At 42.9% G+C, this 27975-nt stretch overlaps 1 protein-coding gene across 11 annotated transcripts in view; it reads right to left on the bottom strand.

Moving 5' to 3' along the window:
* Positions 1–27975, bottom strand: part of ANKRD26 (ankyrin repeat domain 26) — a 126200-nt gene that overhangs the window by 77202 nt on the left and 21023 nt on the right. For 8 of the 11 annotated variants that reach the window (XM_090049086.1, XM_090049093.1, XM_090049088.1 and 5 more), the window contains exons 8-13: positions 23011–23061; positions 21329–21362; positions 21173–21242; positions 6071–6131; positions 5753–5955; positions 2604–2739 (exon numbers count right to left, since the gene is read on the bottom strand). In XM_090049086.1, coding sequence (XP_089905212.1) covers positions 2604–2739; positions 5753–5955; positions 6071–6131; positions 21173–21242; positions 21329–21362; positions 23011–23061 — 555 coding nt within the window. The remainder of the gene's footprint in view (positions 1–2603; positions 2740–5752; positions 5956–6070; positions 6132–21172; positions 21243–21328; positions 21363–23010; positions 23062–27975) is intronic. The other 3 variants (XM_090049087.1, XM_090049090.1, XM_090049091.1) reach the window with 3 other exon arrangements.

Genomic DNA, 27975 nt, shown 5'->3' with positions numbered 1-27975 from the left:
AGGTTGCCAACCCTGATGTAGGGCGTTGAGCGTTAGATAGTAGCTAAGTGACAGATTTCAACACTGTGGTGCTGGACACCAGCATCTAAAGTACAACGTAGGTTAAACATAGATGCCTAGGTCCCTTTTTTGGATATGGCCAGCTAAACCAATACATGTGAAAAATTGAAATAATCAGAAGTTAATTTTCTACCTCTATCGGTTAGCTTGAAGGAACTTAAAACTGTAAAAAGATATTAGGGTTATAGTTAAGACTTAAGAGAATGAATAAATGACTGGTGTAACATATGCCCATTAAGGAAGTACTCTACTGCTTAAGTACTCTGTACTAGCCAAACTCGTTAAGACGTAACCTCACTGGGTACATTCTTGGCATGTCGAAAGCTGAAATTTAGGGACCTAGGAACTTTAAACAAAAAATTGTAGCACTAAAATTTCAAATGTGATAAAAGAATGTATGACAGTAACTAGGTCTTATCAGAAGGAAAGGTTTGAATCCTATTTGTCGAAGAGAAGAAAAAACACCACTTCCAGGTAATGCTGCTACTTAAAAAAAAAAAATTCTGAGAACTGGGACTGAGTCAAAGTCATCCTGCTCTTAGTCATCCCTCAAACTCTGCTAGACACTGGAAAAGGCTTTCAAAAGCCTCTTTTGTATTATGGAATAATAGAAAATTAGGGCTAAAAGGAGCCTCAGGAAGTCATCTAGTTCACCCCCTGCTCAAAGCAGGGCCAGCACCAACTAGATCATTCCAGCCAGGGCTTTGTCAACCTGGGCCTTAACAACCTTCAAGGATGGAGATCCTACAACCACTCCAGATAACCTATCCCAATGCTTCACTACCCTCCTAGTGAGAAAATTTGTCCTAATATCCAATCTAAACTTCCCTTGCTGCAACTTGAGACAATTGCACCTTTTTCTGTCATCTTCCACCACTGAGAACAGTCTAGCTCCATCTTCTTTGGATCCACCCTTCAGGTAGCTAAACACTACTATCAAATACCTCCTCAGTCTTCTCTTCTCCAGACTAAATAAACACAGTTCCCCCAGCCTTTCCTCAGAAGTCATGTGCCCCAGCCCCCTCACCATTTTCATTGCCCTCTGCTAGACTCCCCAACTTGTCCACATCCTTTCTGTAGTTGGAGGGAAGGAGGGGGGGGTCAAAACTGGACACAGTACTCCAGATATGGCCTCACCAGTGCAAAATTGAGGGAAATAATTACTTCCTTCACTCTGCTGGCAACTCTCCTACCAATGGAGTCCAGTAGGCTGTTAGCCTTCTTGGCAACAAGGGCACACTGTTGACTCGTATCTAGCTTATTGTCCACTGTAACACCCAAGTCCTTTTCTGCAGAGCTGCTGTTAAGCCAGTTGGTCCCAAGACTGTAGCAGTGCATGGGATTCTTCCATCCTAAGTTCAGGACTTTGCACTAGTCCTTGTTGAACCCCATGCTATTTCTTTTGGTCAAATCCTTCAATTTGTTGAGATTTCTCTGAATTCTAGCCCTACTCTCCAGCCTGTCAACTACTCCCCCCATCTTGGTGTCATCTGCAAACTTGCAAAGGGTGTACTCCATCCCATCTTTCAGGTCACTGATGAAAATATTGAACAGAACCCACCACAGGACTGCCCCCTGAGGCATTCCACTTGATACTGGCTGTCAATTAGACAGTGAGCCATTGACTACTACTCTCTGAGCCAGATAATCCAGCCAGATCCTATCCACATGATAGTTCATTCACTCAACCCATACTTCCTTTCTTGCTTGCAAGAACACTGTGGGAAGTGGTATCAAAAGCCTTGCTAAAGTCAAGGTATATCACATTCATTTCTTTTTCCGCATCCACAAAGCCAGTCATCTCATAATAGAAGGCAATCAGACATGACTTGCCCTTGGTGAATCCATGCTGACTGTTCCTGATCACTTTCTGCTACTCCAAGTGCTAAGAAATGTATTTCTTGAAAACCTGCTCTATGATTTTTCCAGGGACTGAGGTGAACCTGGCTGATCTATAGTTCCTTGGATTCTCCTTCTTCCCTTTCTTAAAGATGGACACTATATTTGCCCTTTCCAATTGTCTAGGAACATCCCCAGTCACCATGAGTTTTCAAAAATCATGGCCAGCAGCTTTACAATCACATCAACCAACTCCCTCAGCACCCTTAGATGCATTACATTCTGCCCCATGGACTTATACACTTCCATTTTTTAAAATAATCCCTAACCTGTTCTTTCACCACTGAACACCAATTCACCAAGGTAGATTCAGTAATTGGTAGTATACATATATGGCCTAAGTATGCCATATCTTCTTGCTACAACTAGCCCTTCTAAAAATGCCAAAAAGTGATGATGAAACCTAGAATGCAATGTTTAGAACAGTACAATTAAACAGTACTGTCATTTGGCACCTTAAGAAAGGAACAAAGCTACTGCTTTGTTAGATTTCACAACTGCTCTGTCATTTCTTGCCAGGATTTGCAGATAAGTCGAAATGTTCACATGATCCGCAGTACTGAAGGCAGTTTATCAGTTTTCAGCTATCAGGACTCTCATACTAGTTAAACCAAGAAAAAACATTTGGGTTAGTATTAACTTACTTTTCCTAACAGACACATTTTCTGAGGGATTCTGTACTTCAGGGTTAACATTAACCAAATTTTTATCCACATTTGAAGTTTGCAGTTGCTCTTCCTCCTCCTCCTCCTCCTCCTCTGATGATGATGATGATTCTTCCTAATGAAGAGATTAAATGGAAAATATCTGGCCATAAATACTACAAAAATGACATTACATTTGTCTTCTGATTTTATATTGCAACTACTTTGTATTACCATCCCCAAGAGCCTGCCAGAATAAATACCAACACTAAGTATCTACTGGATTGTATGGAACCATGAGCTCAACTCTCTTTTGAAGAAGTACTCTGTTTAGGGTATAGACATATAAATTCTTTTTTAGGTTAAATGGCTGTTTTTTTTTTTTAATTTAAGTTTTTTGGGGGGGGAAAGGGGTGGCTTTTTGATGGGATATATTTGACTAGATGGGAACATCAAGGTTGTATCATTCTTGTTCCAGTGAAAAAAATGTTGCAGCATTTTCTAAAGAAAATTGAGAATCTAGATACAGTTCATTTCCTCTGAAGCTCTTTCCTTTACTGAACCTCTTCAACCAAGAACACTTTGGTCACCATAGAATCATAAGAAATTAGGGTTGAAAGGGACCTCAGGACATCAACCAGTCCAACCCCTGCTCAAAGCAAGACCAGCCCCAACCGCATCATTCCAGCCAGGCATTTGTTCAGCAGGGTCGTAAAAACCTCCAAGGATGGAGATTCCACAACCTCTCTGGGTAATCTATTCCAGTGCTCTACTACCCTCCTAGTTAGAAACTGGTTCCTAATATCCAGGGAAAACTTCCTCTGCTGAAACTTGAGACCAATGCTCCTTTTTCTGTCATCCGCCACTACTGAGAACAATCTAGCTCCATTCTTTTTGGACCCCCCACCCCTTCAGGTAGTTGAAGGCTACAATTAAATGGCCCCTCTCCCTTCTCTTCTTCAAACTCAATAAGCCTAGGTCCCTCAGCCTCTCTTCATATGTCACATGTCCCAGCCCCCTAACCATTTCTGTTGCCCTCTGCTAGACTCTCTCCATTTTGTCTACATCCTTTCTGTAGTTGGGGGCCGAAAACTGGACACCATCTCTCAGATAGTGCAATTCATTTTCTGACTCTAATGAATTTTGTTTTATTCCCTTTTTCATGTAAAAAAATAACTCAGTTTATAAGTTTTGCTGATGATGATGAAGCCACACTCATATGCCAGAGGCATGATGGCTAGAAAGCCAGCAACAGGTAGAACAGTCAATGGCAGTAAGAACCTTGGATGCTCAAAGGAAAGCCGTGAAGGCATTCATAGATGGTGTCATTACCTGTCTGAGCTTGAAAATCACAGACGCAGCCAGAGTTGCTGGAGAGGCATGTTAGTTTAGTTAGAGCATGGACGAGCAATCAAATTAAAGTGACATTACTGGGAGGGCAGGGACTTGTCAAAAAATGCCAGATGCATAGCATTTGTTCTTTGACCACAATTACCCAATTGTAGTGAGAGCTAAATCAGGGTGATTTAGTTGTTTTACTCGATACCAAATCACTTAGGTTTAGCTTTCACTAATCCTGGTAAGAACAAAAAAACCCCAACCCACAAACAGTTGCCTTGGTTGAGAACTATTCTGTGGCAAAAATCCCTCCACAGACACATTTGCCACATGACATTTAGAGTTTATTAAGATTACAGCCTCTCTTCACAAACAATATACTGTGAACCCATCTTTGACCAGAGATGACACTGACTCTACAAATAAGAAATCTAACATTTTGCTTTTTTTCTCCCCTATTGCATCAAAATTTCATTTAAATTTAAAAAGTATTGCTCGTTACTACCCTAATACATAAATACTCATACTTATTAGAATATTATGATCAGTCATATTTTATTCTCTACTGAAGATTAGATCAGATTTAAATTCCATGAATCATTTTATCATTGTTCTGTTAACATTTTTCACTTGACAGTCATTATCTTTTTTCTTTATTTCTGCATTACCTGTGTACAATTTGAATTGATCATTTTTACTTACTTTGGTGCTTGTTTGAAATGTTTCTTTCATAATTTCTTCCTGATCATGTAAAGGCAAATTCTCACTTTCTTGTATTAATAAGCTGCACGCTGTATTATCCAGTTCCTCGGGATTCTCATATCGTTCCTTTCCAACACTTGGCTCCAAAGGTTTAGCGCTCACAGCATTATGACTTCTGCTTTCATGCCCTTGATTTCCTGTCTCTGACCAAGGATCATCATCACTTTCAGAGATATCACCTTGTACATCTGAAGTTTTACCCTTAATGTCACAGCTATTTAAGACAGATGGAGATGCAGTTTTTTCCCCAGCTGTCATTTCAGAGTATTCAGAAGAGTAACTGTTTTTTCTGTGAAGCCCTGCCTCAGTCACACAGCTTATTTTCTGAATTCCCTCAGTATCTTGCAGTTTCTTTGGATTTTGATATTCCATTTCTTCGTGTTCATTATCACCTTCTCGCTGAGGCTGTCCACTATTTATCAGCTTGGATGATACTGTAGTTACATCTTCATTTAAACCTTCATAAAACCCATCTATAAAAGACATGGGAATATCAGTGGATTCCTGAATGTTCTGATCTATGTCTTCACATGTTTTCTGATTACCTTCAGGTACATTTTCACTTCCATCTTTATCTTCTGTTTCACAATTAATGGTATTGCTAATGGTCTCCAATTCTTGAACAATTTCTCCCTTATCCTGTGACTTCTTAAAACATTCCTCTTCCTTACCATCTGTGCCATCACCCTGACTTTCTTCTTCCTCTTCTAAGTCTTCATCCTCCTTTTCTTCTCGACTAAGTTCTTCTTCCTCTTCTTCTTCCTCCTCTTCCTCCTCTTCCTCATCTTCTCCATCTTCTTCTTCATCTTCCTCCTCCTCTTCTAATTCTCCTTCCTCCTGATTGCTTGTATCTGAACTTTCTTGATCTCTCAGTTTTTTACCTTCTTTCTTGTCCTTTGTATCTACTTGTTTGAGGTTTTGTTTTGATGACTGAGGACCTTCCATTTTAGTATCCTCACCATCTTCAGAAAACCATAAAGTGTGAAAAAGCAAAAACAACATATGAACAAAAACTTTACCTTTATAAAAAAAAATAACAGAAAGTTTACCTGTGTGAAGCCCAGAAGAGGAGGAGCCATCTGGGAACGTTTTGAAAAGGAGCCGGGTGAGGGATGGATGGGATGAGGGAAGGACTTGACTTGGGACAAAGGCTTAGGAGGGGATTCAGTGACCTCTTCAGCTTCACAATCTGATTTATTTTGCAGTGAAATGGCTACATGCTCTGTTCTCATAATGCTACTTTTCTCATCTACTACAGTAAAAAGAAAAAGAAAATATACTCAGAAGGAAAAGAGAAATTCATAATAAATCTATTTTCACATCAACATGTAACACAGTAATTGAAATTTTTTTTTGCAATTGCTTACTGTTTTCCTTGAATTTCTGGGAAGCACGCAATAGCAGACTCAAGTTTAGTTTGGGCTGTTTCTGTAATAAAAAAATGACTTTCAGCAGAATAACATTATAACACAGACAGTAAAAACCACTTTATATCAAATAACAATAAATTTAGGATACTATCGAAATGCTAGATGGCTCCATCCTGTAGTCCTAACTCAGTCAGCACTCTCACTGAAATCAGTCAGTAAGGCTTTTTACCTTAAAATTAAACCCATCTACAGCTGACAAAAATATTTTAAAATGTACCATGCCTCTAAATATTTCCATTTTTATCTGTTAGCAATATTCCTTAATGTTAAAATTAAGAAGATATTAGGAATGTTTATTTTCAACTTTATGTATATGTACCTTAAATATCTGACAGATTCACTAGAGATGGCCAGAAGACTAGTCAATATGGCACAATTCATTATTGGTTACCAATAAAATTCCTGTATGATAGGAAGATGTATAGCTTATTTTTTACATAGAAAAAGCAAGAAAACAGTATGAAAATCAAGCCCCTTTGGTCTGAGATTTATGGGAGCTCAGCTGTTTCTTTTACCACTACAGAGTCCCACAGTACCAAGGAAAGCTGAGTTATGGAATATGTATGAGATGCAAATCTATACAAGATAGATTTGCATCTCATACATATGTACATATTACGGCTGTGCAAAACAGCACTGTTCTGCTTTGACTTCCGTTTTGATGGAACACCGTTTCATTTTGAGTTTTGTTTCGTTGAAACTGTTTCAATGTTTCACCTATAGGCTACAATGGGGAAGCACGAAACTGCATATAACTTAGTCATTTTTTCCCTGATTTGGATGAAACTTGCAGGGATTGTACCCTGCCAAATTTCAAGGAGATAAGCACAGAGGTTCCTGGGAAACTGCACCTCATGCTGTTGATAGGCAAAACTCCTGTCACTTGCTGGCAGTGGCAGCTTTCTGTGATTTGGCAGGCAGTTCCGGAGGCCCACACCCCCCGGACGGCTGCGGGGCTGTGCTGGACTCCTCCCGAGGGAGTGGGCCCCTGATCCACTTGCCAGATGACAGGAGGCTGCTACTGCCACCTGGGACCAGCGCTGGGTGCAGCCCAGGGAAGACTGGTGCTGCTGCTGGCCTCAGGTGGCAGAACCAGCCTCCTGCCATCTGGCAGGCAGACTGGGGGGCCTCCACCCCCAGGACGAGTCTGGCACAGACCCCACAGCCCTCCTGGGGGTGGGGGTGGACCCCCAACCTGCCTGCCTGATGACAAAGCGCTGCTGCTGCTGGCTGGGACTGGCATGGGGCGCAGCCTGTGCCAAGTGCCAGGAACATTGGTGCTGCTGCTGGCCCCAGCTGGCAGCAACAGCATGCTGTCATCTGGCACGCAGGTCCAGCAGTCCACACTCCCAGGAGGGCTGGGGGCTGCACCAGAATCCTCCCAGACAGGTACAGTCCCCAGATCTGCACCGGATGACATGAGGCTACTGCTATCAGCTGGGACTGGCGCTGAAGCCAAGTAAGCCCGGCTTTGAAACTCAAAACATTTTGAAATTTTCGAAACATTTTGAGTTCCCTTGTTTTGTTTCAAAGGCTTTTTTGTTTCCTTTTAATTTCGCTGTTTCAAGCTCAAAATGCATCCAAACAGCTTTGAAATGAAACACCCTGTGAAAATTCACACAGCCCTAATATATATATCTCAAGTTGAATCATACAGACAGACACATACACAAACAAGAACTTCGAGTGCTTTTTTTTTTTGGTTTTGTTTTTTTATTTTTTGTATTATGGAAACTTTTGTCTTGGTGGCTACAAGTGCTCTGATGTGAAAAGCTATGAATTCAGAGTCTTTTTATATAAGACTACAGCACAGGCCTGCAAAATGCTAGGGCAGACTTACAGTCTCTAATCTTCTTATAGAAGTTCAAAACAGGAAGGTTCTCTCTGCCCTAAGACAGCAGTCTTTATTTTTAGCTACATGTTCTATACTAGCTGGTATAAGCAAAGTTTAATATATTCCTAAACCCTTTTAAACAATATCTGAGATTAAACTGATTGACCTTTCCTGCCTCTAACACGTGGAATACATAGATATTTGAGGAAACCCTGAAGGTTTTTCTTTTGTAACTAAAGACTACAGTCCTACAAACATCTAATCCAGGATGTTGGCAACCTGTGGCCCAGGGTCAGATCTAGCCCATGAAGAGATGGTTCTGACCTGTGGCACACACTCCAACCAAAGCAGCAGAGGAAACATCCCCAAGGTTCTACTGTCTCCATGTTCTGTTTATTCCTTTTGCTGCAGCAGAGTAGTCCCAGGGTCCTACCTCCTGATTACTCCCCTCTAAACAAAACCGAAACCTCAACAGGCCAAAAATGTAGGCAGAAAGTCCTGGTCCATGAGTAGGGCTCCCATACTGCAATGCAAATGAACAACAACTCAGTGCTGTCTTTCTTTCTTAGAGGGAGTAGCCTCTTCCTCTGTAACGAACTAGCAGCAAATATATTTTAATCTTCAAATCCCCTCTCAAATTTAATCTCTTCTCATTAGCCTTCTACTAATCGTCATGTATAGCTTTCTGTTACTAAATTCAAGCTTAATAAGGATTTTCATTTTTAAGAGCGATTAAACTAGACAAAAAATAGCCAGGAGTCTTAAAAATGGTATCTCACTTAAAAACCGTATCTTTCTCTCTTTGTTTTTTTTTAAATCTCTTTTCCTCATCCTCGTGATCTATTGCCACTTTCCCTTGTGTTCTTTATCCAACTTAGGTAATAAATACAGGCACTCCTCGAGTTACATTTCAAGTTAAAACATTTCGCACTTACAACGTTTAGAAATTGACACCCTGTTTCAACTTTCTGAAGTCAGTTTTGACCTGACAACGTTTGATCCGTCACAATGCCACACCAGCAGACAAGTTTGCTGCATCGCCCATCTCCCTGGAGAACATCTGTCCAAACTTCCTTGGACATCTTCTTTAAGAAAGCAGACAAGACTCCACAAAAACCTGCAGCCAAAACTTCTGAGAAGACTCCAGCCAAGAACCCTTTAAATCCAACTAAGAGCCCTTCAAAAAGTCCAGCAAAGTCACCTCAAAAAATTCTTCCAAATCAATATGATTGCTATCTACAATATAAATACATTAATGTAGTTATATTACTCATCTATAATTGATTAACTATAAAATTCTGGGTTATTTTTGGTGAAAACAGAGTATTGGGCCTTGGTTCAGGAACCAATCCCCCATTTATAACATTGTTTCTTATAGGAAAATTGGTTCAGTTACAACATTTCAACTTAAGACGCGTTTTTTTCAGGAACCAATTGGGTCATAAGTCTGAGGACTGCCTGTACTTCAAGAACATGTTGCATGACTGTAAAATATCATGCATATCCCATTTTCCCCTATGACATTTCAAACAAAGAACACAGCAGTCAAATTTAGTAAATTCTGTTATACAGAGTTCAGTGACAGAACATACAATCAAGGGTGCTGTGATATCAAAATTAACAGGTATAGCCTTCGTTAGGAACCTTCTATAACCTTGATATCCTTAACACCTCTCCCTCCTACTTTCCCCTTTATTTTTCCCCATCTCTTCAGTTTCAGCTGCCATCCCTGCTGTATTCCTCACACATACTACTATTTCAGTTTCACCTCTCCTGCAATCTTCATCTCTACCTCTGTTCCTTTGCCATGACTGTTGTAGCTCACAGCTGAAGAGCTGGTATTTCCTAGTTCTTTAGATTTAAGCATTGTTATAAATACTGCAACTCATTATTTAAACAACCAGCCTATGTGTGTTTTACAGAACAATGTAAACATATTTTTTAGCCTCATACATCTCAATACATCTCATAAAAAACCTCCCTTAAAGCATGTGTTTAATGTTGCCAACGTTGCTTCATCTGCTGCTCACTTGGTATTGTTTTTAATTCAGTGCAGCACATATGAAAGGTGTACAAAAAATAGAGAAAACTTACTTAATACTCATTGAAAAACCCTGTCTTTTGTTTAGCACTGGCAGCCTAATTTATTTAAATAAATTAAGCTAGATTTGAAAAAGACTGCTCATGTTATGCCTGCATTCATTACTAATCTTATGGGGATCATAGTTTCATAGTTTCTAGGGTCGGAAGGGACCTGAGCAGATCATCTAGTCCAACCCCCTGCCATGGCAGGAAAGAGTACTGGGGTCAAACGACCCCAGCAAGATGTTCATCTAACCTCCTCTTAAACACTGCCAGGGTAGGAGCCTGCACCACTTCTCTTGGAAGCTGGTTCCAGACCCTAGCCGCCCTGACTGTGAAGTAGCGCCTCCTGATATCTAACCTAAACCTATCCTCTGCCAGCTTGTGACAGTCACTCCTGGCGGTGCTCGGGGGAATAGTGACTCCCCCAATGCCTGCTGATCCCCCCTGACTAGTTTATAACAGGCCACAAGATCCCCCCTCAGCCTTCTCTTTTGGAGGCTGAACAGGTTCAGGTCCCGCAGCCTGTCCTCATAGGGCCTGCCCTGTTGTCCCCTGATCATACGAGTGGCCCTCCTCTGGACCCTCTCCATGCTGTCGACATCCCTCTTGAAGTGTGGTGCCCAGAACTGGATGCAATACTCCAGCTGCGGCCTGACCGGTGCCGCATAGAGGGGGAGGATCACCTCTTTGGACCTGCTTGAGATGCATCTGTGGATGCATGCCAAGGTGCAGCTGGCATTCCTAACTGCCTCTCCACACTGCCGGCCCATGTTCATCTTGGAGTCAATGATGACCCCCAGATCCCTTTCCGCCTCCATGCTGACAAGAGGGGAGTTCCCTAACCTGTAGGTATGGTGCCGGTTGTTCCTCCCAAGGTGCATCACCTTGCACTTATCTGTGTTGAAACCCATCCTATTCTCATCCGCCCACCCTGTAACCTGTCTAGGTCTGATTGTAGCCTGTTGCATCCTTCCAGTGTGCCCACGTCCCCCCACATCTTAGTGTCATCAGCAAATTTGAACAGGGTGCTTTTTAGTCCCTCATCCAAATCACTGATGAAGATGTTGAACAGTGCGGGCCCGAGGACCGAGCCCTGCGGAACCCCACTGCCCACGTCCTTCCAGGTTGAGAAGGACCCATCCACGACCACCCTCTGGGTGCGGCCCTCCAGCCAGTTGGCGACCCATTTGACTGTGTGGGTGTCTACACCACAGTCCCCCAGTTTCTTAATGAGAATGGGGTGAGAGATAGTGTCAAAAGCCTTCCGGAAGTCCAGGAAGATTATATCCACTGCTACCCCTGCGTCTAATGATCTGGTGATCTGAGCGTAAAAGGCCACAAGGTTGGTCTGACAGGACCTGCCACTGATGAACCCATGTTGGTTGCCCCTAAGCATGCAGTCCTCTGCTGGCCCCTCAAGGATGTGTGCCAGCATAATTTTCTCGAACAGCTTGCCTAGGATCGAGGTAAGACTAACCGGCCTATAGTTTCCCGAGTCCTCCTTCCTGCCTTTTTTGAAGATGGGGACCACATTGGCCCTCTTCCAGTCCTCCGGTACCTCATCAGAGCACCACGAGCGCTCGTAAAGTTGTGCCAGGGGACTTGCAATGACCTCGGCCAGTTTCTTTTATAACTCTAGGGTGGAGATCATCCGGACCAGCTGACTTGAATACGTCCAACCCCTCCAGAAGCTCCCTAACTAAATCCTCGCTAACCCGTGGCCCAGGTGTGCCTCCCCCAGGGCCCGAGGGGGGCCCAGCAGGGAGGTGGCTGTTTTGGTCCCTACTTAGGAAGACGGAGGCAAAGAAATCGTTAAACATGTTAGCTTTGCCGTCCGGTGTGACAACCAAGTTTCCCATGGCGTCCTGCAAGGGCCCCACATTACCCAGGACCTTCTTTTTACCCCCTACATATTTAAAAAAGGACTTCTTATTGTCCTTAATCTGGGAAGCTAGCCCCAGTTCCATCTCTGCCTTGGCCTTCCTAAGTACCCCCCTACATCCCCGAGCAACTATAGAATAGTCCTCCCTGGTGATGACCCCTTCCTTCCATTGGGTGTAAGCCTCCTTTTTAGCAAGGAGACATTCCGGGATGCTTTCAGTGAGCCACGGAGGCTTGTGTGCTCTCCTGCTCCCTTTGATCCTCGTCGGGATTATCTTCATTTGGGCTGGAGGATCGTCTCCTTAAGGAGCGAACACTCTCCTTGGACACCTGGCTCCCCTCCCCTCCGGGACCTCAGCGCTTCTCCAACTATCCTCCTTAGCTCGTTGAAGTCTGCCCTCCTAAAATCTAGGGCCGCTGCCTTACTGCATGCCTTTGCCACCTTGCGCTGGATGGTGAATTCCAGCACGCGATGATCGCTGTCGCCCAGGTGGTCGAGCATCCACAGCCCCCTCACCAGGTCATCATCTGTGGCCAGCACTAGGTCCAGCAAGGCATCCTCCCTGGTGGGGCTGTGCACCTCCTGGGTTAGATGGAGGGCCTGCACTCTGGCCAAGAACCTACATGAGCGTTCAGACCTGGCTGACTGTTCTTCCCAGCAGATGTCCGGGAAGTTCAGGTCCCCCATGACTACCACATCCTTAGCCTTCACTACCTCTGTGAGCTGACCCAAGAATCCTGTAACAGTATCTCACAGGGCAAGTAATAACATGCCAACATATCCGAAACGAATACTTTGGTCTCAGTTGGAGAATTTATTTTTACACAGTATGGTGGATCCAGATGTACATGCACATGTGGTTTATAATGTCACAAACATCTGTGTTGCTACAAATTTGTGCCACTGCAAATGCACACCCCTGTTCATGTGAACGTGGCCTATGTAGCTATAGGAAATACCTAACGTTGGCTGGAATAACTTTTACTGTTATACGGGGACTGAGAATTTTTAGACATCCCCAATAGTGGAACTGCTTATTCTTTGAGTCCCTTGACCATCAGCCTTAATAATTAAGGTGTAGATTATTCAAAAGCCAAAACAGAATGGTTTGTTGACTGCATGGCCTAATGCAGTGGTTCTCAACTTTTTTTGTACCAGGACCTATTTGTAAACATTGATGGCCAGTCCTGACCTGCAGCCCCCATGCCCCAGCCCCCCAGTGTGTGGGGCAGGGGGTGGGTGTGTGGGGTGGAGGGAAGGCATAGTTCCCCATGTTTTTCTCCTTTAAAAGAGAATCCATTTTTAAAGTCTGTTGAACCAATTTTGCACGGTTGTTGGTAGAGTCTCCCAATGCCTGAAGAAGGGTGTTTGTGTCCAAAAGCTTGCAAAGAACTTTTTTCCAACTATTTAGTTAGTCTAATAAAAGGTATCATATCTACCCAAAGAACCTTGCCTGCTTTGATCCACGTTTAAAGTTTGTTCGCAACCCTTTTGTATATTCTTGCGACCCACGAGTTGAGAAACACTGATTTAATGGACACACCTGCAAGTCCTCATGTAATGCAGGCTGATCAGACATCTGAGAGGATGAGCTTTCAGGAAATACACTAAGGGCACATCTACATGATATGTATTAATGCTCATTAGCCGAATTTAATGCACATTACAGGCACACATCTACACATGTGCACCCTTAATGTGCATTAAAAATGGTGATATTAGACTAATTGTGCCTAAATTAGATACCTGCAATTAGTTAGTCTCAATTAATTAAAGCACATTAACACACATGTAGACAAACTTTAGTGCTGGGTCTGCACAGCCACTACGGGCACATGGCAGGGCTGCAGGGACCTGGCACTAATTTTAGTTGCTGCACATGTAGACACCTGCCAAAAATTGCTTAATGCACAAAATTGCTTAAACGTGCTTAAGTGCACATGTAGACATGGCCTAATTGTATAACAAGGAAAAAGACAGATTTAAGACTCATAGATTCATAGATGTTAGGGTTGGAAGGGACCCCAACATATCATCGATCCTGACTCCCTGCCTAGGCAAGAAAGAGTGCTGGGGTCAGATGACCCCAGCCAGATGCCTATTCAGGCTTCTCTTAAGACCCCCAAGGTAGGAAAGAGCACCACCTCCCTTTGAAGCCCATTCCAAATTTTGGCCACCCTTACCGTGAAGATTTTCCTGATATCTAGCCTAAATCTGCTCTCTGTCAGTTTGTGACCATTGTTCCTCGTTACCCCAAAAGGCACTCTGGTGAACAGAGCATCTCCGATCCCCTGCTATGTCCCCCTAATGAATTTAGGTGATCTTGTAGGCAGCCACAAGATCACCTCTCAACCTTCCCTTATGGAGGTTGAAGAAGTCCAGGTCCCTCGGTCTTTCCTCATAGGGCTTGTCCTGGAAGCCCCATACCATACGAGTGGCCCTCCTCTGGACCCTCTCAAGTCTATCAACATCCTTCTTGAAGTACAGCACCCAAAATTGGGCGCGGTACTCCAACTGCGGTCTGACCAATGCCACATAAAGGGGAAGTATCACCTTCTCAATTCTATTTATCTGCTGATTCATGATAAAGTTCGGTTAGCTTTGCTGATGATTTTGTCACACTGACGACTCATGTTCATCTTGGAGTCCCCTATGACTGAGATCCCTTTCTGCTTCTGTGCTGCCGAAAAGGTCACTTCCCACCCAGTAGGTATGCTGGATATCTTTGCACCCTAGGTGCAGAACTCTGTACTTGTCCTTGTTGTACTACATCCTATTGTGTACTGCCCACTTTCCTTACCTGTCCAGATCTGCTTGCAATTGTTCCCTACTCTCTGGCATGTGTACTTCACCCCACAATTTAGTATTATCCACAAACTTGGACAGAGTACACTTCACACCCACATCCGAGTCATTGATGAAGATATTGAAGAGTACAGGGCCAAGGACCGAAACCTGTGGGACTCCACTACCCAGATCCTTCCAGGTCAATACCAACCCGTCTACTACCACTCTCTGGGTGTGACCACTAAACCAACTTGTCACCCACTAGACCATGTAAACATCTATGTCACAGCCTCTTAATTTATTTATGAGAATGGGATCCTCCTTCCTCCCCTTCTTGAAAATAGGGACCCCACTGGTCCTTTTCTAGTCCTCCGGGACCTGACCCGAACGCCATGAGTGCTCAAATAGCCATGCCAGTGTTTCTGCTATGACACTGGCCAATTCCTTCAGTACTCTCGGTTGCAGCTCATCCGGGCCTGCTGACTTGAACAAATCCAGTCCATCCAAGTGACTCCGCACCAAGTCAGTGTCAACAGTTGGTGGGCTGGCATCCCTCTGATGCCCATCTAAGAACCCATTAGGAGACTTATCTTGACCCTTGTTCAGGAACACTGAGGCAAAAAACTCATTGAATACCTCAGCCTTGTTCCCACTATCTGTCACTAATTGCTCCGTCTTGTTCAGTAAGGGTCCTATGCTCCCCTGCACCTTCCTTTTACTCCCTACATACCTAAAAAAAGACTTTTTGTTTCTTTAATTTGTGTTGCCAGCCTCAGGTCTGTAGTTGCTTTGGCTTTTCTAACTGCCTCCCTGCAAGTGCGGGCCAAGTAAATATACTCCTCCTCAGTAGCTTCCCACCTCTTGGTTGTGGAACATTATCTAGATGTTAGCTAATAGCCGGTCTGATGATGATAATATTATAGCAGCTTGTCTATACAGACAAACAAGGATTTAAATAAAAATTTAGCTACAGCCACAACTAAAGGAAAGCAAAGAAAAATTTCTAATGAAATTTTGTATTAATTTTTGTAATTATTATGAAAGAGATTACTATTAATAGTAATCACCTCTCTCCATTAGGGATCTTTCAGTGAAGTCAACATGCTGAAGTTTTGGAGATGTAAACATTTCATTACCCAAGATGCACTAATTTACAGAGATTGGGTGAAATAAACAGATTTTTTTTAAAAGTAAAAGGAGGTACAAGAAAACCAGTAATTTTAATTCCTTGACATATAATGTTCTACTCTTCAGTGTTCATTATAACACATAAGTTCTTTTAAAAAAAATAAAATCATATGCCTATGTGGCAAATTTCTACCATCATTCCTCTGACTTGCAGTAATTGCAGACTTTACTTTTAGGTTGCCTAAAAGATAAATTTGAGGAGGCTCATGAGCCTCCTCATACTCTGTAAAATAAATAAGCTACTTCTTTATATGCCAATTCCTCCAATCACAACTATTAGCAGTTTTCTGAAACACAAAAAATCTCACAGTATGCACCCAAATGGACCACGTTGTAAGTAAGATAAGATAATTTTCTTTTGATCAGAGTGACCATTGGGACTACACCCAGGCTCTGCATATATTTATATGCATTTGCCATTCCAGGGCAGAAATAACCAAATGGGCCCCCTTGCTACTCACTTCCTTCTTGCCACCACTGTAACAGACAAGAATTAGCAGCTTCAGCTTGTGATCCTAGCACTCTAATACTTAAAATTGTATTTTATTTATCCAGTTGACAAAATGTAAAATAATAGGCAAAAAAACAGGATTTTCAGCTCCAAATCACTGACCTTATTGTTGAGGAAAAATCGACAACTTAAGTCCTGCTACATCTCTAAGGCAGTATGAATGTTACATCTCTTAACACCAGTTTTGCATTTGAGAAGGCCACATTCTTTACAATTGCTTCATCTGCAAATTTTTCTCCCAACAGGCCTAAAAAGCCAGAAATGCTTGCCTGAAATGATTTCTGCAGAGGAATCAATGTCAGACAATCCCAATTCAGATTTGGGCTTTGAAAGGTTATTGAACTACTCACAAACCAGATTGGACTAGCGGTCATATCAGAGATATCCCTTCTAGTGCTCCAATCTTCACAGTTACTGGGAGGCCCCAGTCAGTTCCTCCTACTGGCTAAGGCAGAAAGAACTATTCGTAGTCCAAACTCAGCAGCAAATTCCTTCTTCGGTAGCACAGTATATAGGCTGTCATACTTATAACTCATCCACAGTCTTTCCTTTGAAGTTTGACCTATACTGAAGGTCAGCACTACTGCTTAATGCATGTCCTTTGGCATCAGCAAGCACCATGCAAGACAAGTTTAGTCACTGAAACTTCTGTATATTCAGATATTACACTGATACAATCCACAATGATGGAATTCAAATTAGAGACTGACGCAGATAGTATAAAGAGGGGAGGTGTCACAGAGCACTGAGGTGCCTGCCATCACGCAGGAGATGGAGAAGGTAAAGGCTTACATGGCAAACTATGAGGTGTTGCACGATCAGAACCTGTCCCTTGAAAAGGAGTTAGAGGCCAAGGTAAAAGAGAGAGATGGGTTACAGTCCCAGTTACAGAGTGGAAAGATGGAAAAAGACCACCTTGGGGAACAAGTACAGCTCCTTAAAATACTCCTAGAGGACAGCTTGGCCAAAGAGGCAGTGGCTAACGCAGAGAGGGAGCAGTCAGAGCTTCAAATGCAAACTCTAAGGCAACAGATCCAGGAGTTAGAAGCAGAGAACAAAACGCTACGGGTGGCAAGCAGTCAGACGGCTACGAAAGGCCGAAGTCCTGGGGAGCCAGAGGTGCCAGGGGTAGCAACACAGACAGAAGTAGGACAGATAGCCCCAGCGGTGAGGTTTGCAGATGTGATGCGAAAGCGGCTGGAGACGCTAGGAGCCCAACTAGTGGTGACTGTGATTAAGACTGAATGCCAAGAGCAGCACCAGGAGATGGAGGTGGTGAAAGGGTCGCTGAGGGAAGTGGAGGCACAACTAACGACCGCACGGCTAAAGGGCCAGAAACCTCCAGAACAGGTGAATTTCCCTGGATGCCGAGGCCCAGAGAATCCAAGAGAGGAGGCCAGACCGGGGCCACTGCAGAGGAGCAGTCCAGAGAAAGGATCAGTAGAGACGAAGCTTACAGCCCTACAAAAAGAGGTCCTGCCAAGCCCTCCTGGAATGCTGGAATAAGAGATGGGACCAACGGGTAGAGCAGCATACACAAGAGATGGGCTGGCTAAGACAGCAGCTGAGAGAGCTATTCCTGCTGCAAGGCAACGAAGGACGTGCAGCCCTCAGACAAGGCCAGCCAGTGGGGGCCGACTTAGGAGACGTGGAGACAACAAAAAAGGATGAACAGATTTCCCCAGGAAGGTGGACCTCTCCATGACGAGATGCAAATGGTCCAGCGCCTAAGGCAGCAACAGTCCAGGATAGACCCAGCTGAGCCCAGCAAAAGAAGGGGCAACCAGGGCAAGAGTTGAGGAGAAGGGACAACCTCCAAAGAGGGGATGAGGGCCGGATAAAACGCCACAGATTTATGTGAGTAACATCCCTAGACAGGTCGGGTGGTGGATGCTAAGAAGTGTTATTGAAGGAAAAGATGGAGGAGTGGCCTACGTGAAAATCTATAAGGGGCCTGGGGGAAAACCCACTGGCCAGGGAAAAGTAGAGTTTTGGAAAGAGGAGTATGCCCAGAAAGCGCTGAACAGACAGTGAGAGATCTGGGGAAGGCTTCAGGATCTCCAGGGAGTCTTAGACAGGCAAAAGACCCCACAATTTGCCCCGAGAAAGAGACCAGGGTGCATGGGGATGGAACATAGAAGGGCCAGAAAGAACCCCAAAAGGTAGGCTGGAGCTTGACCAATGGAGAGCTGATTTACCAAGGTCGGCTAGTGTGCGCGGACTGCCTGTGGCGGGGCTAATCCCATAAAATCCCGCATGGTGCACCTTGGGTAAAAGGCGAGTTGGAGGCACCTTAAAACCTCCGCCCCTGCACATCTGTATGGTCGAAGAACAAGAGCCTAGACCTAACAGAATGAAGGAAAAACACGTGTGGAAGATGAGAATGAAGGCTCGGCCCAGTGAGTGCGAACCTTAAGAGGGGAGGTGTGTCACAGAGCACTTTGCTACTCTGTTCCTATAAAGAGGGGAGGTGTCACAGAGCACTGAGGTGCCTGCTACTTGTGGAGCAGCAAGTAAGGAGCCCAGCTGCAGGTTGCCAGGATAACCGGTGGGAGTCAGCTGACCAGAAGGGGCAGGGTCTGGCTCCCATTTAAACCCAGGCTGGGGCCAGGCAAGCAGTTCCCTGCCAGCAGCCATAGAGGAAGGAGCTTTGCCAGACTGAACAAAGAGGAGAGGCTAGACAGCAGGTACCACTTCGAGACTGGAGGAAGGATAGAGCACCCCGATGTGGCGGGACTAATGTTGTAGCCAAGCAGCTTGAATTTATGTTGTAGCCTAGGGGCTTGAGCTATTTACTGTTTACAACCGGTGGTTTGAGTGAGGCTATTAGGGGTTGGAGGTAGCCTCACAGGGGACCCCCAGTGGTGTGGGGACCCCAGTGCCGGAGAGAGCACAGCATTTTGGGGTGCGCAGACTCCAGCTCTAGAGCAAAGGGGCCAGGCACGGCTACGACCACCTGAGCACATCTGCGGGGGTTTGAGACTCAGAGGAGGAGAGTTGGGACCAGGCGTGGCTACAGCCACCTGAGCCCACCTGAGCGTGAGAAGCCTCAGAGCAAGAGGGCAGCGACTGGCGAGTGCCAGAGGGCACAGCTGCGAGACAAGGCTGCAGAAAGCCAGAGCGCCAGAGGGCGGTGACAGACATGGCTGTGGAAAGCCAGAGTGCCAGAGAGGGCGCGGTGAGAGACAAGGCTCTGGAAAGCCAGAGCACCAGAGAGGGCGTGGTGAGAGACAGACCAAACAACGTCTGGTACATCAGCAAGGCTTGGGGCGTGGTAAAGGAGTGGATGGAGCCAGGCATAGCCCATGAGGCTGGGGTGCACGGAACCCCATTACCAGAACAAGACTCGGGGTAGCAGGAAGAACCATGGCCAAGGAGATGAAAGGCAGCCTGCCTTTAATTTATACAAGATCAAGATGTGGCAGGCAAGAACGAGGGTCCTTTAACGCAAACTTGGCACAGTAGGGGGCTAGGGGAGATCACGGCCACCCCTAGGACACCACCCCGTGACAGAGATGAATCCAACATTAGCTATGTTCTCCATGCTGCCACCTTGGTATCACCTACAACTACAAATTCTGGAGACTTGGCTATTATGCCTAAGACACTGAGTTGACATTGATAACAGCTCCAAGACTCTGTCAGTACTGGATCCAAGGATAATAAAAATGAAGATTATACTGTGTCAACCTCCACCAACACTATCTCACCGAAGATTGTTCCAGTCTCCTCAACATTCCTAAGTTTCTCAGACAGTGTCCTCCTCATAAGGAAGCTTACTGTTTGCTCTTCCTTATTAGTCAATAGCAGGAAGCCTTCTCCCAGTGAGTTATGTCTCAATCCCATAGGTCAATCCATGAATGCAAGCCAAATTTCAGGGCGCTCTTCCATGCATCAAGAGACATGAATTGAAGAGGGTCCAAACTGACTGTATCCTTCCATCCTGATCTTACATACCCATACCTCTCATGCCACGGAGACTTATTCAAGCAGGTCATCAAGGTATATGTCTCTGTGGTAGACATATCCTCATAATCTAGATTTCCTTCATCCAGAAATAAATTGCTTCCTCCAGCTAGGCCTCCTAGAATGATGCAAACACCTCAGCCAGATGAATTAGATCCCATCTAAGATGATCATGATCATAAAAAACAGTATATAGATTCTGCTGCTCCTACTGCAATTACATCATTCTCCATCATATAAACACTATTAATGACTCTTAAAGCTTTTGAAATCTTCTAAAGAAAATGGTAGATACCTGAGAACTGTCTGTGGAAGGCATCTAAGAAAGTCACCTGAACTGTTTGACAACTTGCACTTTTTGACTCTAGATACATTAGCAATGGCAATTAATACAGAAATCCTGCCATTTCTAAAGAGAAGATACTTTTGCCATGTCCCTCCAAACAGATCTAAATATATCTACACTAATCCTGTTGTAGAACCCCAAAATAGCTGCAATACAACTGAGCACAAGAACAACCTAATCTTCCTCAGTCAATAGGTAACTTCACACTTTGTCTAACTACCCCATAATGAAATTTTTTTTTATAGATGGGTTCACGGTAGAAATAGAAACGGTAAAAATTAGGAAAATTATATTTGTAAAACGTGTTATGCCTTATTAGAAGTACAGTCTTTCAAGCATAGGGAAATAAACTTAGCTAAAATCTTCCATATTTAAATAAGTGTATAGAAGCTGTGTCTTTTATGAAGAAAAACAATTTTTTTTTCAGAAGAGCACTGTACCTTGGGGGTAAAATCTAATTCTTCTTCTGAAGAAAGCCAGCTGTCATCACCTTCACCTTTTTCAGAACTTCTTAAATAAGAAACATAAAAGTAAAAATAAGACTCTCTCACTCTTCAAGGTTTGCTAAAACATGTCAGATATCTTTTAAATCTTACCTTACTGAGTCTCCTTGGGAAAGGTCATCTATAACTGTTCAAATATTGATTAAAAAATACATGTTAGCATTGAAAGCATAACACTCTGAAGTTGCCAACAATTTATAAAAATATTTAGCATGTGCAAACATCAAAGTAATTCCAAGATGAATTTTATATAGACATCTTAATCCAGAGTAGCATGAATGAAATATATTCTCTAAATAACTAGTCTGTCAGATGAAAAATGCTGTCACAGAAAGCAACAAATGAAGTTTCCTGTTCTGTAGCTTCTTTCGCACCACAGTCCAAAATAATATCAAGCAAATGTAAATATGGTTGCGTGTTTCTGTGGAAGATAACCTCTAAGACTTTTAAAAAATTCAGAAGAGAGCTAATTCATATACAGAAACTTTTAGGGTTTAATATCTGGAGTAGGTGCTGCACACTGATAGTATATTAAACCACATCCTACACTTGATCCCCATACTCTAATCAATGTTATTGTAAAACATAAGCAGAACATAAAGCAGGTTTAATCCGAATCCAAAAATTTGAACTTAAAAGAGAATCTATAAATGGTGCACAAAATTGAATGAGACAGTTCTATCACCCACTTAGCCCATTCAGAATGAATGAGATGCAAGTGAAACATCTTGCACTCTGGCAAACCCTCACAAGTGGAAAGGGAATAACCTGTACCGGTATTTAAGATACTGTAATAAGCAACCATTTTTTCAAATTGTGGAGCCATCACAATTGTGGAGATATTTAAGAAGAACTAAGAAAATGTAATCTTTAGGAAGGGACTGTAAACACTCTTCTGTGCACTGGACAATACTCAAGCACTATTACATGCTGTTTTTGAGATTTTATTGCTAAATGAGCCAATATAATTTTGCCTTTTCTGACTTTCATATCCAAAATGATTTCCATGGAAATCAAACATCAAAAACTCATGTTAAGTAAAAGATTGATAAACATAACACAGCCAGAAAACTCAACACTGATATGATAATTACAGTATGTCAACTACTTAACTACAGACCATTTCCAGCACTCCTGTTTTAATCCCGGAAAGCTTATTTTGGAGTCTGGCTGATTATTTTTCATTATCTGAATAGAAATTTATACTTTAGTTTATTGTTTACATCTACAGCATCACTCTTGCCAGTTGTAACTTCAATTTTGGGGATAAGTGAAAGTACTAACAATATCATTTTTTATTGCTAAAATGTTCCAAAGCAAGTAGTTTCAGTGAAATATGTTATTTCTTCGGAAGAGGATGTTCTCAATTTATTTTTATTTTTTTCTATCAGAATTCAGATAAGGTAGCTTGTTGATTGTTCTTCAGACATGGATTTTCGTTCAAATCCATCTTGATCAAATTTGTAGGCTTAAATGAAAAACAATAACACAAAGTTTTGCAATACTACAGGATTCACACAAAATTATAACAACAAAAACCCAAACTAAAAACAATTTAATAACTAGAAGTAAACTATTGACATAAAGCTTGTAAATAAAGAAAAAAATGTTTGCAACTGTCTAGTTGGTCTTATAAAAGATATTGCCTCCAGCACACTGACAGCTATTAACATAGGAACTTGGATTTGAACAAATATACTAAATACAAATGTGTATACAAGTTTTGATATTTGGCATGACATGTTTCACACTGGAAAGCTTATTATATAGAATACCTTTCCCTGAATCTCTTGTTCTTGATGTCTGGTTGGGAGATTGCTGCATTTCTATATATAGGAAAAGGCATGGAAAGGACAGATGAAACAATGAAATCAGAAAATAAATTTGGAAAGCAGGAAATAAATGTATATAGAAATATAAAACAGTGGAAGAAACATACCTGCTGGCTATTAAGTATTTAACAATTATGAGAGTACTGAATTCAAAAAGCAATGCAATTTGTACAGACTATTGAAGAAAGAAGCTAAATAGTTAATTTTCAATATGCTCTCTATAAATTGAAATATCATTTCAATTTTTTTAAACACTTCTTTACAAGATTTGTATTTTACAAATGCCTCCCTGAACTTGTACAATCCTAAAATATTGCAAACTATTTATTTAGGGTTTTTTTTTAGCAAAACCCAATCCATGGAGTGCAGGTATAAATTTTACTCCATACATGAACTATAAAAAACAGTGTCTATATAGTAGTTTAGTATTTGCCTGATGACAGACCTAAAAACTTTTGAAAAGTATTGTGTACTAAAACTGTACTGTTTCTGTGGTAGTAAGCTAAAATTTGAAGCTTCATGCTCCAGGTATTGTACTGGAAAAGCCTGCCTTCAACATACCACGTTTAAATTCAGGGCACATCCTCAATTAGGAAGTGAAACCATCTACTCACAGACACTGGTTGCTTAAGTATGTTTCTAGTACTCATTGATAAAGCCATTGTTTTAAATCAGCGCACTTTAAATCACTGTCTTGTCATTTATGCTTTCAGTGATAATGGGACCTGCATTCGATGCTCATTTGTGGTCCTTCATAAATCCCACTGAATTGGTGAATGCATCCTTTCTACCCCAGAGCAACACATTAGAAGAGGATTTTTTCCCGGAACATGGGAAAAAACAGGATACAGGCTGACCTCCACCAACTCCTGAGAAAATGCCCAAGAAAAATAGTTCAGACTGGAGCTGAATGCTGGTTTTTTGACAGTGTGCTATGAGGTAGAAAAGATACTTCTAGAGGCAGCAGAAGATGCAGCTTCCCCAGAGCCAATGCATAATCTTAGTACTTCTAAATAAATGAGTCTGAACGTCTGCTAGGATAATGGGCAATTGCCCCAACCACCAACGGTAGGGAGGGCCATGTGAAAAAAACATGCCTTTTGCACAGCTGCATGATTACAGCAGCAATGGCAATTGACGGTTACCCCTGCCCCCATGTGCAACCACTGCCCCAGGTGCTGGGCTACATTCTCACACTACTAGTTCAAACTTCTTTTAGGTCCTGAAAGGGAAGTAGAAAGAGCCTTTAAGACCTCAAAGAATTCAAACAGAAATGCTACAAGGTTCCCTCACTAACTTTTCTTCCCCATGTCTGTGTTGTATGTTGTAGGTTCTCTCATGGCAGGGCAATTAGGCCACTATTATTCAATCCATTAGTTATTTTTATCTGCGATCATGGATATAGTAGGCTAAGTTGAAAACTGTCTTTATCAAACACTAGAACTGTGATGTTTCAAATAATATTTTTCTTTCATTGCATGGTAAATTTAGAATCTGGATATTCTCTGCCAGAAAAAAAAAATCTGGACAATCTGGACTTGACAGATGCCTTTTAAGATCCTATTTTTACAGTGACAGAATAGTTAAGGAGGAAGTAAGAAATCAGGATCCTAAGCACATAGACCCACATTTCTAGGCTGCGAGTGATAGTAATGACTTGTCACCATCTACAAAATACTTGACAAAAAATTAGCAGTTTTGTGGACAAATGGGGAAAGCATTTTACAAAACTTTGCATCAATTTGAATCTATGATGCTAATTTTCAAATGAATTCCAAGATGAATTATTCTTCCCATTTTACAATTGAGACTGGTGCCTGAGATACAAAGCAGGCCTAAACTGTCTCATCTGCCCATTTATTTGAAGTGATTCAGGTTGTTAAGAGTCAAACTTGATCCCTGTGTTATTTTTCAGATATACTGCATGGTTATGGCTAAAATGACAACAATGAAAAAAAAAGGACAACAAAGCAGGCACTAAAAAAACAGCTCCTGAAATACCACCTAGACAGCTAGGCCTGGAACAAGAAGAGGCAAAGTATGGAACAAATAAGGAGCCACTAGGATCCAAAAGTGCTAGAATCAACTGCTGATCTGCTAGAATCAAGTGCTGATGAACTGACATGAGTGACATGTTCCTTTGGTGATATCAATCAACAAGGAACTATGTAACAGTTTTGAGCAAAATGTTTTAAGCATGGGAGAGTTGGCACTCTGTGGGCAGTTTACAATGCAGCTTGGGGTCCCACAAGGTTTTCATGCATTTTCAAAAACTGTAATTAGCTGAACTTCAAGTCCATCTGTTCAAGAGCACTTACTGCACCATAAAAATTTGTGATATTATACAGTATCATGTGCAATGTAACATCTGCTTTTAAAATACAGCAAATATGAGTTTATACTGCTCCTACTTTATAAAGGGAACTTCATAATGGGGCCTGTTTGTATCATATATTTTTAGCGTTTCATCAGATTGCGCTGGTAGACTGGATTTTATGAAGTCTGTACAGCAGAGCTGTCAACTAGGCAGTTCTGAAAGATTAGCACATGGCCTATCGTCTCCTGGCAAGGCTAGTATGCATCTCCCATTCCCTGTCATGGTAGCTGTATTCTTCAGGGTCCCCTGCCCTCCTCCAGCTTCTTTGTACTTTTTGCTCCTGCTCCTAGGGGTGGTGCAGTGCAGTAAGAGGTGTGTGGGCTGCCTAAGCTGTGTGCAGTTTGGATGCCGGCTGGGATGCTTTCACTACATGCGAGGAAGGCAGGAGCTAGGCTACCTGTACTGCAGGTAGGCAGATGCCTAATGGAGGGGAGTTTAGAGAATGTACCAGGGGGCTGTGTTGCAGGAGGGATGGGCTGTCCATGAGGCATACACAGATGAAGAAGAGGGGGCTGGACTTCCTGCATGGTGTGCAAGGCCAGGAAAGGAGAAGCCAGGCTGCTTGCACTGTATGTACAGGGAGGGGGCGCGCGTTAAGCTGCCTGCGCGGCAGAGGACAGCCCAGTTGTGCTGCCCAGTCCCTGGCTGCCTAACAGCTGGACATCCTTGCAGCAGAGGATTCTTTTACATATTTACTCTATTTACTTGAATATAAGATGACATCTCAATACATGTATGAGACACTGAGTTGACATTATAACAAATTTATAGATTTGCTATCATTTTCCAGGTACAGAATATATTTTTTGCAGCTGGCCTTGAATTTGTCCCTGTCCTGCTGCTACATCAAGGAAAATAAATTGGGGATGGGTGGGGGGAAGAAAGGGTGCATCACACAGCCCCTTTCCCCTTTGCCCCACCCCCATCTTCTTCTCCCTGCAGTCCCTTCCCCCCCACTCCTTACTGTCACTTCCATGTGCAGTCCCTTCCCCCACTCCCTGGCACGGGGAAGTGAGGAGATAATTTGAAAAACCTGACCCTGAAATAAACATAATTTGCCATATAGGCAAATTACTACAAGTACCCATAGATTTAGGTCATTCAGAATTAAAGCTTGCTGCTGTTTCAAAAAAAGTAAAAAGCATCATCAGAAGTACTCCATAAACAAAACACACATTAAAGCAGCACTTTCATACCTACTTATATATAGTACAAAGTATGTTTTTGAAATTTTTTTCCAAGGCCAAATCAGTTTCAAATCAGTTCCAAATTCAATTGGGCAAAGCCCAATAGTCAAGTTCCAAAAATTGACTGAGCAGAACTCAATCGTCAAGTCTGCATGGCTCTACCATTAAGCAAGTATTCTCCCCCTCCCAGACCCAGCAGTCTGGGGCTTTGGAAATTCCCAATATCCAGAGAGGCATCCTACATGCAAGCCCCAGGGCTGGAGAGCTTGGGGTTCAGATACCCCCAGTCTCACTTGATCTTAGCCAAAAGGCCAAGAAGCCAACATATTAGCCAAAAACTATGCATGTAGTACAAGCTATTTTTTTTTCCAATAATATTTATTTATATCTCTCCCTATACCTATGTATATATCTACATCTTCCTGTACCGTTACAGTTCTGTCTCATGGCTGATCTGGTTCACTTAACAGTCCATGACACACACCTACAATTAAACCATCATCATCCCTGTTACAATAGTTGCAACTGTACATCCACATACCCATCACTATCCTCTTTACCCATCACAATCATGTAGAAAACCACCTCAGCACCCTCTTCCTTCACCTTCCTCCCCCCTTCCAAATCCTGCACCTGTTTCCCCAGTCTTTTCACTTGTTATTGTCATAGTCATCACCATCATCACTATTGTCATCGCTGTCGTCCCACTTCTGAACGGTCTGTGGCAATCTTTTCTCTTCCATAAGTCCTTCACTGTCTTCTACCCAATTTTTTCTTTCATCTTCTTGTAGTACACCTGTAGCTCACTCACTCCCATTTTGATGCAGTCCTTGACTTGGAAGTCCATGTGCCTATATCTGACCAGGTTCCTGATCTTCCACAGCGTGCTCCTGAAGCAGGAGATGCACTGGTTCAAGCAGGCTGTCAGGGTCCATTGCTACTTTGTCAGGTATCTGAACAACTCTGCCTTTCTCGGGAGGGTCTTGACCCCTGGACGATTACTGTCCTCCACCTTCCTGGCATACAGGCAGTTCCAGAGGAGGTGGTCGATTGCTTCCTTCTTCCACTGGCAGATTTGCATGGGACAGTTTGGTGAGCTTCTCTGCCCCTGTATCTCAGTGCCCACATGGAGAGTGCCCAGTAGGCAGTTCGAGTCATCTCCTGCATCTTATAGTGGTTTCACTGGGGCCACTGGGTCCTTATTGTCCAGCTCGCATTTGTTCCAGAAATGTTCCAAGACCCTGTAAGACCATGTTGGCTCCAAGGTCTGCAGGGTGAGTTGGGCAGCCAATATCACAGCAGATGCCCTGCAAAGTATCTTATGCAGCATGCCATTTTGGATTC

This window comes from Crocodylus siamensis, chromosome 5 (genome assembly GCF_052110815.1).
Source record: "Crocodylus siamensis isolate JL-2025a chromosome 5, ASM5211081v1, whole genome shotgun sequence".
Taxonomy (NCBI): Eukaryota; Metazoa; Chordata; order Crocodylia; family Crocodylidae; genus Crocodylus; species Crocodylus siamensis.
The sequence above is the reverse complement of the archived record's forward strand: the minus strand, read 5'-3'. Positions and strand labels throughout refer to the sequence as shown.